We start from the raw sequence: 20,696 nt of genomic DNA on the forward strand, positions 1-20,696 counted from the left end.
GTGTACCTTCGCTTTGCCATTTTGGGCTCTAAATTTAGGGGTACACTAGTGAGACTCACAGGTAAAAAAGCACCTAGGCTGTCAGCGACTGTATCAAAATGCTACAAAAAAAACTGTTAACGATCGCAGGGATCAGGCCTGACTCTGCGAACGCTGCAGTTATGTGTGTTGTGTTTTGTAAGTGACAGTGATCGATCGATACTGCACTTGGGTGGGCTGGGCTGTGCTTGGCGGAGGGGCTAAAACGCAGGTGCTAGCAGGTATCTGGGCTGATCCCGCTAACAATGCGTTTTGGGAAACCTAAACTGCTGGCGACGCTAATATAGATCTGATCAGATACTATATTACTAAGGGAGGCGTATGCTTTGCGCGTGGGTGTTAGCGGTACTGGCACTAACCTGACGCTGCCTGGGGCGACGCAGACCTTATCTGACCCTCAAACTTATATCACCCGCTGGGTGATCAGGGGGTTAAACCTCTATTAGGTAATAAATGGCGGGTGCCCTGAAACTATAAAAAATAACTAACCAACCAGCGTCACCTGTAACGGTTATATGGTGATCATTGGTGAAAGGGTTAACTAGGGGGCAAACGGGGCTTTATGCGGTAGTATATGGGGGTCCCTGACGCTATAAAAAGCTGCGGCGAACCTAAATACCTACCTGCCTAGCTAGCGTCACCTGTGACACTAATACATCGATCAGAAAAAAAATCGCTTATTAGTGACACTGGCGACGGGGGGTGATCACGGGGTTAAACCTTTATTGGGGGGGTTAGGGCTAAAGGGGGCTAACCCTAACTGCCCTAACAGTTATTGCAGTCACAAATGACACCAATGCAATAATAAAAAAAAAAAATGCAATTGGTGTCATTGTGACTGGGGGTGCAGGGGTGATTGGGGGGGGGGGTGATCGGGGGTGAAGGGGGGGGGTGAAAGTGTGCCTGGCGTATTCTACTGTGTAGTGTAGTGTTAGGTGCAACTCATTGATCCTCTCTCCTCGGTGCCGGAACGAAAAAGACCGACACGAGGAGAGATTACATCACTTCCTCTGCCTGTGTTTACATTACAGGAGAGGAAGTGATGTAATGCTGCCATTTCATTCGTCAGGAGCGATCGCGAGGGGGTGGCCATGAATGAACGGCCGCCCCCTCATCCCGGATCGCTCCTGCACGGAATCCGACCGCCGCTGGCACCGGGGGGGGGGGGGGCATGGACATACATGTACGCCAATATGCCTGCCCGTGCCATTCTGTCGACGTACATCGTCGTGCGGCGGTCGGCAACTGGTTAAGGAGCACACTGGGCATAGGGGTTGTGGGTTGGGACCTCCTGCTCCTGGTCATGCACTTGATTTGATTGGTGTCTCTAGGAGTAGTGATCCCAGCCAACCAGTGTAGCATACATGTTGATGGTTACCTGTTTTTTCTTTTATTGCAGCCTTATTACTTGCATACATTGGTCATTTAAAGATAGTACACGCGGATATACCCTGCGAGTCAGTCGGCTATGCGGGAGGGGAGCTTTCTGGGAAAAGTCACGCTCATCTCTGGTGAGTGGACTCCCCCGGGCTCCCCTCCTCCTTCATAAGCTGAGGTTTTCCTGCAACAGTTATGCTACCAGTTTGGAGCTCTGGATGGTTTATTGAATGAATAATTTGGTCTTGGTGTCAGGTCTCCTGCCCACCTCAGAGGCAGGTCTCCCCTTTGAAACTTGCTGGCATAGTCTTTCACCACTCTAATACTTCATACAATCCTACTCGGGTAATTCAGCAGGCCTGTAGTTACCTCCGGTATTAATTTCACAAGACCTTACTTGGGGTAGTTATTACAAGGGGGTGTTATACCCTCCCTCGGGTTACTTAAGCACCTATACGTAGCTTATTAGGTGAGGAGCAGACTCTGCTCCCTGCCTTTCTCCTCCTCTTTTATTCTCTGTCCTTGATTTATCCTGTCTTCTCCTTCCCGTACCCCCCTCCCCCTTCTACTCTTTCTCTTCTCTCTCCCCCCCCCCCCCCCACGAGGGCCCTCTCCGCTTGCTAGCTGGGGGTAGTACCAGGGCACACTCCCTTCCAATAACTATGCCTCCGGTGAAGCACTTCTCAGCTCCTCTAGTCTCAAAGTCTATTCCCTAAATGTCAAAGGCCTAAATATTCTCAAGAAACGAGGTAGTGTCCTTGATGAGGCACACCGCCAAAGAGCCCAAGTGTTTTTTTTTTTTTTTTTTTTTTTTTTACAGGAAACCCACTTTAAATCAGGATCCATTCCCCGCATATCCAATAATCTCTTTCCGGAGGTCTATCATGCAACCTGTGCCTATTCCAAAACAAAGGGAGTCTCCATAGTACTCGCAAGGTCGTTTGCCTTTCGCCTCACCGGCCAGTTACAAGATCCAGAGGGCAGATTCCTCTTTTTATAAAGGGAATCTGGAAAGACAGACCAGTGACCCTAGCTAATATTTATTGTCCCAACTCTAAGCAGGTGACCTTTTTGAAAGAGACACTTTTGCATCTCACAACGTTTCAGTCAGGCCTACTTATTCTGGGGGGGGACATTAACATGGCACTGGACCCACTCAGGGACACCTCCACTGACACCTCCTCATGGTCGTTCGCTGCCCTACGGCAAGTGAAACTCGCTCTAGCCTCTCTCACACTCCATGACACCTGGCGCACCTTAAATCTGCAAGGGAGGGATTACACGTTCTTCTCATCCCCACACACTCGCTATTCCAGGCTAGACTATCTTTTCATACATCAGACGGACTTAACCTACCTTCATGAAGTGACTATAGAGAATATGATAATTTCGGACCATCACCCGATCACTCTGACTTTACGCTTTCCTCAGAGGGAAACGTCAACCAAGATTTGGAGACTGGACGCCTCCCTGCTTACAGACCCAGGGGATCTGGGGACTATTCAACAGGTCATTAGTGACTACTTTCGACAGAATGACAGCCCGCATGTATCACCCATGGTTCAGTGGGAGGCTCATAAGTAAGAGGCCATTTATTGGCCATTGCGGCATGAAAAAAGAAGGAACACCAAGCCCTGATTCGAGAACTATCTCATAAAATAACCCTGCTGGAAGCACAGCATAAAGACTCACTGGCAATTAAAGTAGCGACAGAACTAGCTGAGACACGTGCACTCCTTTTGAAAGAACCATTTAAAAGGGATAGGAAACGACAGACGCTATCACAAAAATTGTTCTATGAACAAAGCAATAAACCAGGTAGGCTTCTAGCGAGGGTTACACAGAATTGAACTCTAGCCTCCACAGTCAACCGTATAGTTGACACCCGGGGGGGGAATTCACGCGAGAAATGTGGACATTGCTCAACAGTTTCATATCTTTTACAGCAAACTCTACGACTTGAAATCGAATGAGCGTAAAACTGTAACTGAGGAAGCACGTCTTGACCTAATGCGAGACTTCCTTAGCAAGCATAGTCCTGGCACGCTCTCAACGGCTGACTGGCAGGCCCTGAAAGCACCGCTGTCGTTAAAGGAATGGATTGAGGCCCTAAAAACCTCGAAACCTGGCAAGTGCCCGGAGCCGGATGGGTTCTCGGCACTATATTACAAAAGCTTCTCAGACATTCTAGCACCAGGTTTTCTTAAGGCCTTTAATGGACTATCTCAGACTCCTTGCACCTCAGGGAATTTATTAGAGGCATATATATCGGTAATACCCAAAGGAAACAAAGAGCCTACTAACGTAGCCAACTACCATCCCATCTCCCTGTTGAATGTAGATGTAAAGTTGTTCTCTAAGATTCTGGCAACCAGATTGTCTTACCATGTGCCAGCTTGGGTGGGTTTGGACCACGTTGGATTTGTTCCTGGCAGAGAAGCCAGGGAAAACACCATCAAAGCTCTAAACCTACACCATTTTCTTACCTCGACCCAAAGAGAGGGTTTTTTTCCTGGCAATGGATGCGGAGAAGGCGTTCGACCGTGTAGCTTGGGATTATATGGACGCGGTCCCGGAAGCTCTGGGCTTGGGAAGATGTATGCGGGCCTACATTAGTGCCATATACGCCAATCCCACAGCCAGAGTGCAGGTCAATGGCCATCTGTCGGACGCCTTCCCCATCCACAATGGAACCAGACAGGGTGCCCTCTTTCTCCCCTACTGTACATCCTTACTCTGGAACCTCTATTGCGTTGTATTCGAGCGAACCCTAACATAAAGGGAATTGAGGTACATCAAAGGGAATACAAGATTGCCGCCTTTGCGGACGACATCTTGCTTTTCCTTTCATCCCCACTGACATCCCTGCCCAATCTCTTGTCGATATTGGAACAATTTAAAATCATATCAAATTTGAAAATAATTACTCAAAGTCCTTTGCACTAAATATTTAACTACCCCCTAAACTGGTACAACTCTGTCAGTCGAATTTCCCTTTCTGTTTGAAATCAGATGCCATCAACTTCTTGGGTATTCAACTCCCAGGAAACCTCAAAGACTTCTTGTCATAACTTAAAAACATTCAACAAGACCTTTACAAATGGGAGGCTCCCACTGTTTCTTGGTTTGGTAGGGTCTCAATCCTTAAGATGGCAGTGCTTCCCCGGATACTACACAAACTGCAGACCATCCCGATACACCTGCTGCCTTCCTTCTTTGCATCTTCCAGGAGGATGTGTAGAGTTTTTCTGTGGGGAACCAAACCAGCCTGAATTAGGTGGGTGAAGCTAGTTCTACCAAAATCCGGGGGTGGTATAGGTTTGTCGGATATCCAGAGGTACTACTGGGCTGTCCATCTAGCCAGGGTGGTTGACTGGCGATTACACACGTGATGCAAGAGTTGGGTGCTGCTTGAGCAGTTGATCTCGGGAGCGGAACTTCGGTTAGTCCCCTGGTTCTCCAAAAAACACAGAACGCCCCTAATACATACGCATCCGCTTATTGGGGCGACACTGCAAGCATTTGATAGGGCCTGCAAAACCCCCATGATATCAGACAAAGACTGCGCAATCACCCCCATTAAGGACAACCCAGACTTTCCCCCAGGGATGGCCAAAGCTTTCTTATTAAGGGAATGGCCATGCGCGGAAATGCAGGCTAAACACTTTTACTCTAGGGGCAGGTTCCTCCATTGTGAGGAACTTGCAGCACTGTCCAACACTAAATCTTTCCCTTTTTGGGCCTATATGCAACTTAAACATTATTTGGACAACGCGGCCAGCAGAATTAACTTCACGAAGCCTCCTATTGTTTTTGAGTCACTGTGTTCTAGCTCATCTCCCCAGAGTCATGTGATCTCAGTGCTCTACGCCTCCTTGTTCAAAGAACCGTATGCCGCTTTGCGGTCAGAACATATGTTCTGGGAATTTGAGCTGAACATGAAGATCAAGGACACCAGTTGGGACCGTGTCCATTTACATATTCATAAAGGCTCTCTCAATGTTCACACCCAGGAAAACAGGTATAAAACGAGATGGTACAAGACCCCGGAAATCCTTCACAAATTTATTCCGTCGGTCTCAGACCGATGCTGGAGGTGCGAACAAGAACTGGGCACCTTTCCCCACATATGGTGGAAATGCCCTATGATCCAGCATTATTGGCGGAGGGTGCATGACCTTACGACGGCGATCTCCTCTCTCCCTTTGGAATTCTCACCAGCACAGTACCTCCTTCACCTGTCCAAAATTTCTCCCAAAAAATATCATAAGTCATTGGCCATGCATATGATCAATGCTGCCAGACTCTTGTCTGCCAGTCCACTGGCGGTCTAAATCCCCCCCCCTCAATGAAAGAATGGATATCGCGCATCAATCGAATAGCAACGATGGAGGAGCTGATATACACCACTCAGGACAGAATCTCTAAGTTTACAGCAATGTGGGCCAAATGGTTTGAGTTTCGAAGCTCTCAGCAATACCAAGAGCTAACACAGAACACTACCTAACCTGTGTCCAAATAGTATGGACACATGGGGCTCAGACGACGCAAAACACTCTGGACTGTGGGTCTCTAGTGGCGAGCGGAGGGGGTAGATGGTGGTTTCTCACCCCCCTTCCTATCAGGCTCTCATACTCAACTTCCCTTTTCTTCTTTCCTTTGCTACTCTTTCTTGTCTTTTCCCTGTCTTCCTGGGGTGGGGAGTGGGGAGGGCAGGCTGTTTGGTATGTCCGTCCCCCCTTCCTCCCCATACCCAGCAAATCGGGGTGGCCAGGGGAGCCTGGTCATCTTGATTGCCCTGAAAGAACTATAATCATTAGAGATACCAAGACCAAGTATGGTTACGCATTGACAATCTCAGGGGAAAATTTGCATTTATATCTGGCAGGCATTTTGAATGCATTTAATGCAGGAACTACAACTAAGTGTACTGTTAATATTAATCACTTGCCGCCCGCCATATAGCAAAATGACGGCTGAAAAGTGGTTGTAATATCCTGACCGGACGTCATATGACGTGATCAGGATATTAAGCCGCTGCGCGCCCCCGGGGGCGTGCATCGCGGCGATCGTTGTTGCGGGGTGTCAGTCTGACACCCTGCAACTACAATCTCGGTAGAGAGTCTCCAATGGAGACTCTTTACCATGTGATCAGCCATGTCCAATCACGGCTGATCACAGTGTAAATAGGAAGAGCCAGTGATCGGCTTTTCCTCACTCGCGTCTGTCAGACGTGAGTAGAGGAGAGCCGATCGGCTGCTCCTCTGACAGGGGGGGTCTGTGCTGACCAATTATCAGCACAGCCCCCCCGAGGACGCCCACACTGGACCACCATGGACGCCACTAGACCACCAGGAGATGCCTAGCACCACAATGGGCATCACTGATTGGCATGCATTATTGTTTGGCACCGATTGGCATCCATCCCTACAAAACTTTAAATTACAATGCCGCCTATCAGTGCCCATCCTAGCCGCCTATCAGTGCCCATCCTAGCCGCCTATCAGTGCCCATCCTAGCCACCTATCAGTGCCCATCCATGCCCATCCGTGCCGCCTATCCATGCCCATCCGTGCCGCCTATCCATGCCCATCCGGGCCGCCTATCCATGCTGCCCATCCGTGCCGCCTATCCATGCTGCCCATCCGTGCTGCCCATCCGTGCCGCCTATCCGTGCCGCCTATCCGTGCCGCCTATCTGTGCCACTTCATTGGTGCCACCTCATCGGTGTCCATCAGTGCCACCTTATCAGTGCCCATCAGTGAAGGAGAAAACTTATTTACAAAGTTTTGTAACTGAAACAAAAAAAATTTTTTTTTTCAAGATTTTCGTTTTTTTTTATTTGTTTAGCAGAAAATAAAAAATCCCAGAGGCGATCAAATACCACCAAAAGAAAGCTCTATTTGTGGGAGCAAAATGATAAAAATTTTGTTTGGGTACAGTGTAGCATGACCGCACAATTGTCATTCAAAATGCGACAGCGCTGAAAGCTCAAAATTGGTCTGGGCAGGAAGGTGTATAAGTGCCCTGTATTGAAGTGGTTAAGCAGATGTATATTGCCATTTTTGTTTTGTTTTTTTATTCCCTGTTCTGTGACGAAGTTATCTCTTTTCAGATGCCTGTGTTACCTGTATTACCTGTATGAAAATTCGAATAAATTCCTTATGGAAAGTCGGTGCTTGTGCTGACCCAGCATCTGGAGTACCTAGGTTTGCTGTAGGACTCCAGGGAAGGCGAGAGTTTCTCCCTTCTGACAAATTGCAGACTCTCAGATCCGCAGCCAAATTGCTGATGAACAGCAAGTGGTCTTCGCTCCGTTTTTCTATGCGAGTACTAGGGCTCATGGTAGCCTCCTTCGAGGCAGTACCTTATGCCCAGTTCCACACCAGAGTCCTGCAGAAGGAGATTTGGGAAAATGGGACAAATCTCAGTTGTCCCTGGATCGACAGATCCAGGTGAGCCAGTCAGAGACTCACTGATCTGGTGGTTGAGGTCTCCAGTGATTCAGTCTGGAAAATCGGTCCTTCCTCTGAAATGGACTGTGATCACAATGGACGCAAGTCTATCTGGCTGGGGTGGAGTGATTGGGGTTCAGTCGGCTCAGGGCATCTGGACGACGGAAGAATCCGAGTTGCCGATCAATCTGCTCCAATTGAGAGGGATCAGTCTGTGTCTCTACACATGGTCGAGGAGATTTCAAGGGCGTTCGATCAGGATACAGTCAGACAAAGCCACAGCTGTGGCGTATGTCAATCACCAAGGGGAAACAAGAAGCTCAGCCGCTGCACGAGAGGTCGCTCACTTACTTTGGTGGGCAGAGTGACTTGTACTGGCCCTGTTTGTACTGGCATTGCAACCGGAGATATTCAGGTTGCTGTGCCTGACGTGGGGCACACCAGATGTGGATCTACTGACCTCCCGTCTCAATCGGAAGGTGCCAAGATTCATGTCCAGGACAAGAGATCCGTGGGCAGACACGTCAGATGCGCTGGTGGCTCCGTGAGATCAGTACCAGCTGATCTACGCCTTTCCTCCACTGAAACTGTTGCCACGTCTGATTTGCAGAGTGGAAGCCGAGGGGATCCCAGTAATACTGGTGGCCCCAGATTGGCCTCAGCCTCCTTGGTACACAGACCTGGTGCGTCTAGTGGCAGACTCTCCCTGGCGACTGCCGTTGCAAGAGGACCTCCTGTCTCAAGGTCCAATTCTTCATCCTGCTTTACCATCTGGCTTTAACGGCATGGCTATTGAGAGCCATGTGTTGCGGAACCGAGGTCTGTCAGACTCGGATTCCAACTATGTTGAGGGCACGGAAATCTTCTTCTCTGAAAATATACCATCGTACCTGGAAGGCCTACATCTCCATGTGTGAGGAGAAAGGATGGCATCCGTGCTCCTTTGCCATATCCAGGATCCTGCTGTTTCTTCAGCAAGGAGTTGACCAGAGATTGGCATTAAGCACCATCAAAGGGCAAATTTCAGCCTTGGCTGTCTTTTTTTTCAACGACCCCTGGCATCGTACTCCTTAGTGAGTACCTTCGTTCAGGGGGTACGACCCGTAGTCCCTCTGGTGCATCCACTGTTACCCCCTTGGGATTTGAACCTGGTGTTATCAGCGCTTCAAAAAACGCTGTTTGAAAATATCAGGGAGATTCCCTTGTTGACTCTTTCCCAGAAAGTGGTCTTCCTAGTGGCCATCACATCGGTCAGGAGGGTTTCGGAGCTGGCGGCCTCGTCCTGCAAGTCGCCCTATCTGGTTATCCACAGGGATAAGGTGGTGTTGCGTCCGCAACTGTCTTTTCTACCGAAAGTGGTCTCGGCTTTCCATATCAATGAGAACATTGTATTACCATCTCTGTGTCCTAAGCCAAAGCACGCTAAGGAGGTGGCCCTCCACACTCTGGGCATGGTTAGGGCTCTGAAGGTGTATTTTTCTGCCACGGCTCCCTTTCAGTAGTCAGACTCACTGTTTGTTTCGGTAGCTGGTCCAAAGAAAGGCATGGCGGTCTTGTCGGCCACCATTTCCAGGTGGATCAGATTGTAGTACAAGCCTACGCCTTGAGGGGGCAGGTGCCCCCCTTTCCGGTCACGGCCCACTCCACAAGGGCAATCAGAACGTCTTGGGCCTTCAGACACCAAGCATCGGTGGCTCAGGTGTTTAAGGCAGCGACCTGGTCGTCTGTCCATACGTTTACCAAGTTCTACAAGGTAGACGTCAGTGCATCGGCTGATGCCTGTTTTGGCCGCAATGTTTTGCAGGCGGCCGTGTAATTGCAATTGAATATGCAATAGAGAGAAGGTTTTTTCCTGTTTTTTTTTTCAAGAAAAACGCAGTACTGTTATGTTAATGCACTGTTGCATTACTTCCGCAGTTTGGTGCGTTTTTGGGGATCACTCCTGTTGAGGATACCCTGTTTTTTTTGTAGTGGTTCTCAACGCACTGCTGTTTTTTTGTGGGTATAGTTTCACTAGTTCCCACTTGCCATGGTGGACGAAGTTTTATGCTGTTTTTCCCACCCCTCGTTTGGCACTGCTTAGGGACCTCCCATTTTGTTACAGAGAGGAGCTGTGTCGGTCGGTGAATATAAGAGAAATTAGGATCTTTTTGTACTCACCGTAAAATCCTTTTCTCTGTAATTCACCGACCGACAGCACCAGCCCCTCCTTTTCTCTTTATGTTATACTGCTTGTTGACGTACTGAGGCTGCTGTTGCAGGGTGTGGGATTGTAGCCCGAGGGACCGCCCCCTGGGCAGAACAGAGTTCTGAGCATTGTATTACTAGGCATAAGTTGTATCTCCTAGTGGTAGGGCTAGGAACCCATTTTGTTACAGAGAGGAGCTGTGTCGGTGAATTACAGAGAAAAGGATTTTACAGCGAGTATAAAAAAAAATCCTATTTTTTTCCATCATACTTGCCTGTAAAATCTTTTTCTTTTTCATACATCATGGGACACAGAGTCAGGCTAATATTCATGACCTGCTGGCACATCCCAGAGCAATAGCCTTGAGGAGAGGGAGACACCCTGCCATCAGACCTTATACGGCAGCCCGCAGTACACTGCAGCCGACAGCCAAATCCTCGGCTGCATGAACATCCACTTAAAATTTTGTGAACATATGCACTGAAGACCAGGTAGCAGCCTTACAAATCTGAGCCACAGATACCGGATGGCGAAAAGCCCAGGTTTCTACACCCTTGGTAGAACAAGCTCTCGCCCTAAAGGGAGGAGCTTTACATTTCAGACTGTAGGCCTGAATGACCAATTGACAGACCCAATTGGCAATGGAAGCCTTGGAAGCTGCCTGGCCCTTCTTGGGTCCTTTTGGTAAAACACAAAAGGAGTCTGATCCTCAGATCTCCGCAGATCTACAGATCTAGACAAATAAACCTTGACTGCCCAGACGATATCCAAGGAATGCAGTCAACTCTCTTCTGCTGAACGAGCTTGAAAGAAAAAAGAAGGCAAATTAATGTCCAGATTTAAATGAAAGGATGACACCACTTTTGACAAAAAGGAAAGAACAGGTCGTAATACGACCCTGTCGTGGTGAAGGATCAAGTATGGTTCCCTGCATGAAAGGACCTGCCAACTCGGGGCTGAGCAGCTGGGCATTCCTTGGGAGGTCGATTCGGGGGACCCTCACCTCCCTCTCCTCTCCCCTGTCCCTATCTCCCCTCCTTCCCCCCCCTCATTGGAGGTACGATGGTATATTTTCTGAGAAGAAGATTTCCATGCCCTCAAGATAGTTGGAATCACCAAGTCTGACAAGACCACAGTTCCTCAACACCTGGCTCTACCAACTCTGACACCCTTGTAGCCAAGGTGATGGCCATCAGGAAGGCTAGCTTGCATGACACAAGTCTAATGGAATTTCTTTGATAGGTTCAAATGTTACATAGTTAGTAAGGTTGAAAAAAGACACCAGTCCATCCAGTTCAACCCGAGTGAGTGTCTACAATTGTCCCTATCCCTGTACATTGCACACTCACATGAGTCCCTAGCCTCAAGGAGCCCACAATCCAAGGTTCCCATTCATATACTAGGGACAATTTTGCACAGAAGCCAATTATCCTACCTGCATGTCTTTGGAGTGTGGGAGGAAACCAGAGTACCCAGAGGAAACCCACGCAGGCACTGGGAGAACATGCAAACTCAAGACAGGTAGTGTCGTGGTTGGGATTCGAACCAGCAACCCTTTTACTTACTGCTAGGCGAGAGTGCTAACCACTACACCCTAAATGGTTGTTTCTGCAACACAGAAAGCACCAAGTTCAAGTCTCAACGACACATAGGTGACCTAAAGGGGAGGGGGGGGGGGGAGCAAACAAATTGCCCCTTCATAAAGGTTCAGACCAGCATATGGGAGGCTAAAGGCCTTTGGAAGAATACTGACAGGGCCGAAATCTGACCTCTGATTGTACTCAAAGTCAATCTGATTTTCACAGCCGACTGTAGAAAAGAGAGAATTCTCCCAATCATATATTTCTGAGGATGACATTTTTAGACTTCATACTAAGCAATACAAGTCTTCCAGACCTTATGATAGATCTTCCTAGCGACAGGTTTTCTAGCATTCACTAGGGTAGACACCAATGGTCCCGAAATGTCACGGTCCTTTAACACCCATCCTGGCTTCAATAGATATGTCGTCAAATTTAGAGACTGTAAATTGGGGTGGAATACAGGACCTTGAGACAGTAGATCGGGGCCACGTGGAAGCATCCATGGCCTGTCTATTGTTAGTCTCACAATTTCTGGGAACCAGGGCCTTTTGGTCCAGGCTGGTGCCACCAGAATGACTGGAACCCCCTCTCTCTGAATCCTGCGCAACAAATATGGAAGGAGAGGGATCAGAGGGAAAGCATAAACCAGGAAGTACTGGCTCCATGGAACTACCATAGGATCTGTTTCGATTGCCAGAGGATCTCTTGTTTGGGAAACAAACTGCTGTAGTTTGTTGTTGAACCTGGGTGCCAATAGGTCAATCTCTGGCAATTCCCAACACTGGCACCTCCTTCAGAGCTGAACGACTCCTGGTGGTCGTTCACACCTTGGTGGTTTATATAGGCCACTGCAGTGGCATTGTCAGACTGAACCCTGATAGGGTAGTCCTGAAGCTCCAACGTCCAGGACCGTAGGGCCTGATGTACAGCCTGTAATTCCAGGATGTTGATGGGCAGGATCTGTTCTGACCTTGACCATTTCCCCTGAGCTATGAGCCTTTCCAAGGTTCGCTCCCCAGCCTGAGAGACTGGCACCTGTTGTCGGTACTCTCCAAGTTACCGGGAGGAAGGATTTTCCCTTTTGCAGCTTCTGATCCTGCAACCACTAGTTTAGGCTTAAGTGTGCGAGATAAGAACATTGAATAATCCAGGGGTTGTTCTTTCCTGTTCCAAGCCAACAAGATATCTTGTTGTAAAGAACAGGAATGAAACTGGGCATAGGGCACTGCCTTGAAGGATGATACCATCCTCCCTAGAAGACTGATACAGAGCCAAATGGAGGGTTGCCCGATGCCCCTTATCTGACGCATCTGATCCTTCAGGGCACAGATCCTTGCGGGTGGCAAGAATACTCTTGCTTGGACCGTATCTAGGATCAGACTTAAATACTTTAGTCACCGCACACAGGTGTCCAGCCTCAAGCTAGCTTGACTGTTACAATCACTGGGACGCCCCATAATAAGTAACTAAAGGGCTTCCACTTACTCACTCAGGAGCAGGGCAGCTTAGAAACGATAAGCCCAATCACTCTTCATGGTGGGTTCCTGTCACTTCAGGATTTTCAAGGACTGATCACCCTATTCATGTTTAGGGTCCACTCCCTTGGACCTGTACAGCAGCCTGCAGGAATGCCTTAGTGCTGTAGTGTCCAGGATTACACTTTGCAGGATCCAGCACCCGGAGGCCACATTACAGGCAAAACTTTGCAGGATCTTGAGTCTTCTTTGCAAGGCTTGGGTACCATTTATCTAAGCATATAAAGCCTGTGTCAAATGGATCTGATCGGTCAATCCCTTGATTCATTTAAGAACAGTTTGTGGGACTAGAGATCTGGAGCTCAGATAGCTCAAACAACCGTGCCATCCGCCTTACAGACACTGGTAAAAAACTGAAATACTTCCTGTATGAGAGGGGTTATATAGGGGATCACTTTCTGTCTGAAGACCTTTGGTCTACTAGTGTCCATTCACCAGGAGATGAAGTATATACCCCACAGATAATGAATATTAGCCTGACTCTGTGTCCAATGAGGTATGAAATAGAAAAATGCTTTTTTTCTTTGTTTCTGTTATTTATGAAGACAAATTATCAATTTATAAAATAGTATGTTTGCCAAAATTTATACTGCTAGATATCGTTGGTAAAAATAACCCAAATTAGTGTATATTATTTGGTCTTTATGAAAGTTAGGTTTAAGTGAGTCTACAAGCTACGGTGCCAATTACTGAAAATTGATCACTCCTGATGTACTGACGGCATCTAGTGTCTCATTTCTTGAGACACCAACAACCCCTTTTTGGAAAGTAGAAATTCCAAGGTATTTAGTAAGAGGCGTGGTGATTTTTTTTTTTTTTTTTGAAGTTGTATTTTTTTCCACAATTCTTTGCAAAAGATTTTTTTTCACAAAATTTTCATATTAACGGGTTATTTCTCACACAGAACATACTTTCAATTACACCCCAAAACACATTCTGCTACTCCTCCTTAGTATGGTGATGCCATATGTGAGACTTTTACACCGCCTGGCCACATGCAGGGAGCACCATCAGGCGTTCTAGGGGCATAAATTTCAAATCCAATTTGACTACCTATTACACTTTTGTGAGGCACTGATGGGCACTGTAGTAGCGTGGATGTGGCACTGATGTGGCATAGATGAACATGAATAAGGCGTGGCTGAGCCGTGGATGGGGGTGGCTGAGCCGTGGATGGGGGTGGCTGAGCCGTGGATGGGGATGGATGGGGAAGAAGCCGGAATGGACAGAGATCAGCGCTGTGGGCACTACAGATCCAGCCCACAGCGCTGATGCACCCAATCTCTCCCCTCTCACTCTGTACCAATCAGTAAGGAGAGGGGAAGAGCTGAAGCGGGCATGCACTGGCTTGTTTACAAAGGATGCTGTCATCAGCCCTTTGCTGTAACCTATATTCCTGGATGCACACCCCAGGGGGTGAGCGGGAGTGCAATTCTGGGAGGACCTCATAGTACCCCCCCCCCCCCCAAATTTACCCGACCTCGCTGTAGTGGTCATTCGGCTCTGGCCTGGTTGGCAAGTGGTTACTAGGAATCAAGTTCCCAGCAGCTGTCCTGCAAGAAATTCATAAGCCTGGTGATCCCACAAAGTGTACCAAAAAGCTGTTTCTCACTACAGAAAGAAGGTTAAAAAAAATTATGCTATGCTCTACAGAGGAAGCTTAGGGATTACATTGGGGTAATGCCTGGGCATACTCTTTAAGGCTTGTGCACATGAAAATGGCAAGCTGATGCTGGCAAGACATTCCTTCTGTAATATCCTAAACACACATTTTGGAAAAAAACTGAATAATAGATTAGACTCTAAATTAAACCTGTTTTAACATATATGGGCAATCTAATGCCTCATACACACAATCAAACAATCCGTTTTTTTTTTACCCAAAAGTCCAGCGGACTAAAAGTATTTTTGCACTCCAATCTGTCCGTCGGACTCACATTTCGGCGGACAGTAGGGGCCGTGTGTGTGTCAGTACGCCGTACTTTTGAAATGACCGGACTTTTCCCGCCCGGAGAAAAGTCCACTCATTTTGAGCGCGTCTCCAGGTAGCCGGGACCAGCGAAGGAGGCGTCGCTGGCCCCTTCATCCGGTATGGACTTAAAGGGGAATCCCTATGCCAAAAAATCGGCATGGGGGTCCCCCTAGGTCCATATCAGACCCTTATCCAAGCACGCTACCCGGCCTGCCAGGAAAGGGGGTGGGGACGAGAGCGCCCGCCCCCCCCCTCCTGAGCCGTACCAGGCCACGTGCCCTCAACATGGGGGGTGCCTTGAGGAAGGGGGGGCCGCGTGGCCCCCTACCCCAAAGCACCTTGTCCCCATGTTGATGAGGACAAGGGCCTCTTCCCGACAACCCTGACCTTTGGTTGTCGGGGTCTGCGGACGGCGGGGCTTATCGGAATCCGTGAGCCCCCTTTAATAAGGGGCCCCCGGACCCCCCACAATGTACCCCTACCTGTGAAAAAAAGTAAAAAAAATAAATAAAACACACAAGGGTTAAAATAGTTTATTGCACAGCTCCGGGGGTCTTCTTCCGTCTTTGGGGGTCTTCTCGCCGGACTCCTCCGCTATCTTCTGCTCTTTCACTAGCGGAGGAGCTCGGCTTTCTTCTTCACCGCCGCCCTCTTCTTCCGACGTTGGGAGTCTTGTCCCCCTCTTCGGGGGTCTTGTCCCCCTCTCTGGTTCTTCTTACCGGGTCACCGCGCCTTCTTCTAGCTCTTTTACAAGCAGCGGCCCGGTCTTCTGTCGCTGCTGCCGCTGTCTTCTGTTCTTCTCTTCTGGAGATGTTGCCTCGTCGCTGTATCGGTCACAATGGCAGGGGCGTGGCGACTTATATAGGGACATCGCCGGATGATGTCCCCCGCCCATTATGATGTCACAGTCCCAGAGGATGCGGAAGCGTCCGGCGAAAAGACCCTCGAAGACGGAAGAAGACCCCCGGAGCTGTGCAATAAACTATTTTATCCTTCGTGTGTTGTGTTTTTGTTTTTTTACACATGTGAATGGGTAGGGGTACATTGTACCCCATACTCATTCACATAGGGTGGGGGGCCGGGATCCGGGGGCCCCCTTATTAAAGGGGGCTCACGGACTCCGATAAGCCCCCCGCCCGCAGACTCAGACAACCAACGGCCAGGGTTGTCGGGAAGAGGCCCTTGTCCTCATCAACATGGGGACAAGGTGCTTTGGGGTGGGGGGCCCACGCGGCCCCCCCTTCTTCAAGGCACCCCCCATGTTGAGGGCACGTGGCCTGGTATGGCTCGGGGGGGGTTGGGCACTCGATTGTCCCCACCCCCTTTCCTGGCCGGCCGGGTAGCGTGCTCTGATAAGGGTCTGATATGGACCTATGGGGGGACCCCCCGATTTTTCGGCGTAGGGATTCCCCTTTAAGTCCATACCAGGTGACGGGGCCAACGACGCCTCCTTCGCTGGTCCCGGTTACCTGGAAATGCGCTCAAAATGAGCGGACTTTCCTCCGCGTGTGTGGGCAAGACCGTTCATTTCAAAAGTACGGCAGATAGTCCGGCGGACTTAATACGCCGTATTAGTCCTCCGCAAAAGTACCATGTGTGGGCAGGTAGCTCGTTCGGAAAGGCCGGCGGAAAGTCCGGCAGATTAAGTCCGCCGGATAGTCTGCTACGTGTGTACGTGGCATAAGGCCTCTTTCACACTGCTGTATAGTGTACCTAACGTTTTTGTTACGTTTCCCATAGACTTTTGTGACAGAGCGAGGCTCTGTCCTTATGAAATCGGAGGAAAAAGATATAGAGTTTGCATATCTCCAGCCCTGTGTCCAGGTCTTGATGATAACGAGCAGGGTGTGTGCCCAGCTGCACACATGCCATATAATGAAGGGCTGTTGGGAATGGAGTGTAGAGGATGGTGGAGTGGAGTAGCTTGCTGCTGTGCATGTCCAAAGAGCCCAAAGCTGTGTGCGTTGAAGGGTTGAAGCTGTGTGCATCCAAAGAGCCCAAAGCTGTGTGCGTTGAAGGGTTGAAGCTGTGTGCATCCAAGGAGCCTTAGACTGTGTGTATCCAAGCAGCTTGTTTGAGGGGCAAGTACTTATAGCAGCACTACTGCTGAAGAGTAGCCAGGGGGGCTAGCGTTTTTCATTTGGATTGTGTGTATTTAATTTAAGATTGGACCCCTGCGTGGGATTCCTGGATGGACTATTTTGTTTTTCCTTTTAATAAACGTGGGCTACTAGGCCCTTAACTATAAACGCCTGCCTGATGTGGACTGAAAAATGCCTCTAACCACTTGAGCTAAACCCCCCAATATTACACTTTCTATTATGCCCTGCATTTATCGTTTTCTGACAGGCAAAACTGCAGCATGGCAATGTAAAAGCAGCCCAATGTAAAAAAATGTATTAGCAAAGGTAACCTTAAAGTGATCATAAAAGGTTTTTTATTTTTATTTTAAACATGATATTTAAACGTGTATACTTACCTACTACATGCAAACCATTGGTCCTGCCCTTCCCATGCCTCCCTTCTTGTGTTTTATTATGATGACTGGCCTCAAAGACCACTTTGGAAACTCAGAAAATTCTCGGTAAAAAAAAGGTACGAGAAATAATTGAGCTATCTATATCTCGGAATCTGCCAATTGTTTTGATATGCAACCTTCATTAAAGTCAGCCTCTACTTGTGCATTTTCTTAATATATGCTTAGTTACATTTTTGACAGGCTTAAGTTAACATTTTTCAAAAGAGTATGCTAGCTGATAAATACACATGGAGAAAACATGCTACAGTTAGTTTACTTTTGAACTTACCAGTCCATTTTCGGATTTTGTTTTCAAATCAAGCTTTATGAAACCAAACCCTACAAACAGGAAAAAACACAATTTATTACTTCCTGGGGAGTGATGACCATATTTTTATGAATTAGAATGGGTTCCAAAATGACTTCTGAAGAAAAAGAATTTAGCCCAGGGCCTTTGCGCAAAACCTGAAATATCTGTGCAGATATATCTAAGCTTTGCCCCTTAGTCTCCTGCTTATCCTTCTGCATTGCTGTTCAATCTGAAGCTCCCGTAAAAACTCCCAACTACACTGGATCTTTCTGCCGTTTAAATCTAGTGTTAAAATGTTGATTTTGGTGCATAATTACATTATGTGTGTTTGCAGGTGTTTAGAAGTGTATTCAAGCATTTTTTTGTGCCCCTATGCTTCTCTAAGATGTAAAACCTAATCGATACAATGTGCACATACACATTGTCTGAAAGAGGGGTGTTTAACCATTCGCTGCCAGGCCCTGTGCTACATTTTGTACACTCAGCTAGCCAGACCAATTTGGAATAGCTTTCAGAATATGTGAAAGACCCCCCCCCCGACCATATCTTTTCTGAAAATACATGATTAGTAGAATAAAAAGAAGGTGCTACAGTTTTTTTTAGACCCCGCGGTATTTGCGCAAATGTTTACCAAACCAATATATTTGCAAAAAATATTCTAAAAACATTATTAGCAGATAAAAAAAAAAAAAACAGCAAATTTTACAAAATCCCTACTAAATAAAAGCTTAACCTGTATTGAGTTAATAAATAACAAATATTTGGAACTTTTACATTGTGCCTTTTTGCAAAATGGTTAAAATCGAACGTACGCAAAAATGTAAATATCCAAATTTCACCAGAAAATCAGGGGGTTTACATTTTTCCCTTATAGCTGTCAGAATTTGAGAAAGACCCCCAAAACCATATATTTTTTGAAAGCACATGACCGCTAGAATAAAAAGAGGGTGCTACTGATTTTTTAGACTCTGTGGTATTTGTGCAAATGTTTATCAAACTAATATATTCGCAAAAAATACACTAAAACCATTATTAGCAGATAAAACCACAGCTAATTTTACTAAATTCCTACCAAATCCCTATTAAATATAAAAGCTTAACCTGTACGGAGTTAATAAATAACAAATATTTGTAAATTTAAAATTGTGCCTTTCTGAAAAAAAGGTGAAAATCGAATGTACCCAAAAATTTCTCAAAAAATCTGGAGGTTTTCATTTTTCACTTACAGCTTTCAGAATTTAAAAAGACCCCTCAAACTAGACATTTTCTAAAAGCACATGACCTGTAGAATAAAAAAAAGTGCTCCTGATTTTTTCTGTCTCCCATCTCTGGCTTAAGATGCGCACCCAAAGGGCTCTTGAAGCAGATGCAAATCTCACCTTTTGCAGAGTCTGACAAACGCACTCCATCCAAAGTCCCATCTGACAGCTTGGACTCCAACGCAGTCTTTGATGCACTGTCCTCAGAAACCAATACAGGGCCCGCTATGGCCGATCCCCCAGCTCCGTCCACCGCCACCGAAATGCTCAGTAGCATCGGCACGGAGTATTGGCGGTGATTGTGTACTTCCAGCGACGGGTGTCCCCCGCAGTCGTCCATGCAGTTACCGTCGAAACCACTGGCGAGGAGGATACCCCAGCAACACCGCTCGCTAACAGGTCCCATCACACCGCCAGCCAGGTCTGAAGCATCCGCTTTAGAAAAATCAAAATAATTCCCCATGGAGTTTTATAGTAGCAATGAAAAACAGAAATTTGCATAAAAAAATATTGATTTTATTGATGAAAACACTAATCAAATTTCATTAGTTACAACAGGTTAAACAATATGAGCTCTGGTGTACACTAGTAAATGAAATCACAAACAAATTTTATATAATATTCTTTCCATAAAGTAATTGAATCAAAGTAGTGATCCCTATCCCATTATTGGCCATTTGATATGTAAGTGCCTCAATGCATTACAACGTTGAAGGGTAATGGTCTTCTTCAGGGGGTTTCTCACATTTCTGCAAGTATATCAAAGGGACAAAATACACCATTTTCTAATAAATTTATTTTAATTTTTAAAACCGATATAAAACAGCATCTCATTGTTGTATTTACCCATTTCACCAGGGGATTTCGCTCAAACCTTGCCTTAAAAACCTATACTCTTTGCCCTAAAGGTGATTCTGGACTCCGCTGCAGAATTGTCCGCTTCCCAAATTTACCACCAAAGTGGGGAAGAGGACACCAACCCCAAAGGGTCGTGGGCTTACAAGAGGCGGCAGTGTATTTGGGCCACCCTAATCAAGGGGACAGCACTGGGATGTCGACACCTGCAAACAGTAGTATTGAAAAGAAAATATATATATATATTCTATTCAAGCCTGTGTGATCCACAATATGACAGAAAGGCAAAAGAAGAAACAAGCTTCAAAAGGGCAAGTTTGCAAAGAGCCCATTCTATCTATTGTATTAATATTGCATTATTTTATACCAAGAGAATTCTATGTGTAAATATATTAATCATATTTCAATTAAAGAGCGGTGATGTCGCTCACAAAATAATAGTACATTAGTAATAAAATTAGTTTAAAATAAGTTTGAAACAAAAAATAAAAATAATGATTGAATAATAACGATAGTGATGGATGTGCATGTGACGTGATGACTGTTGTCATGGTGAATGTATAATAATATGAATTAAATTAACAAGTGATTAGTAATAATGAATG

The 20,696-nt window shown here is 46.9% G+C and overlaps 1 protein-coding gene across 5 annotated transcripts in view; it reads right to left on the reverse strand.

Annotated features, from left to right (window-relative positions):
- The window catches only part of VDAC1 (voltage dependent anion channel 1), a 600,174-nt gene that overhangs the window by 270,979 nt on the left and 308,499 nt on the right, over positions 1–20,696 (reverse strand). For 4 of the 5 annotated variants that reach the window (XM_077473896.1, XM_077473898.1, XM_077473899.1 and 1 more), the window contains one exon: positions 17,957–18,006. The exons of the other annotated variant lie outside the window; for it this stretch is intronic. In XM_077473896.1, coding sequence (XP_077330022.1) covers positions 17,957–18,006 — 50 coding nt within the window. The remainder of the gene's footprint in view (positions 1–17,956; positions 18,007–20,696) is intronic. 5 annotated transcript variants of the gene reach the window in all.

This window comes from Lithobates pipiens, unplaced genomic scaffold (assembly GCF_037356315.1).
Source record: "Lithobates pipiens isolate NorthernLeopardFrog02 unplaced genomic scaffold, aLitPip1_a1.2 Scaffold_8, whole genome shotgun sequence".
NCBI lineage: Eukaryota > Metazoa > Chordata > Amphibia > Anura > Ranidae > Lithobates > Lithobates pipiens.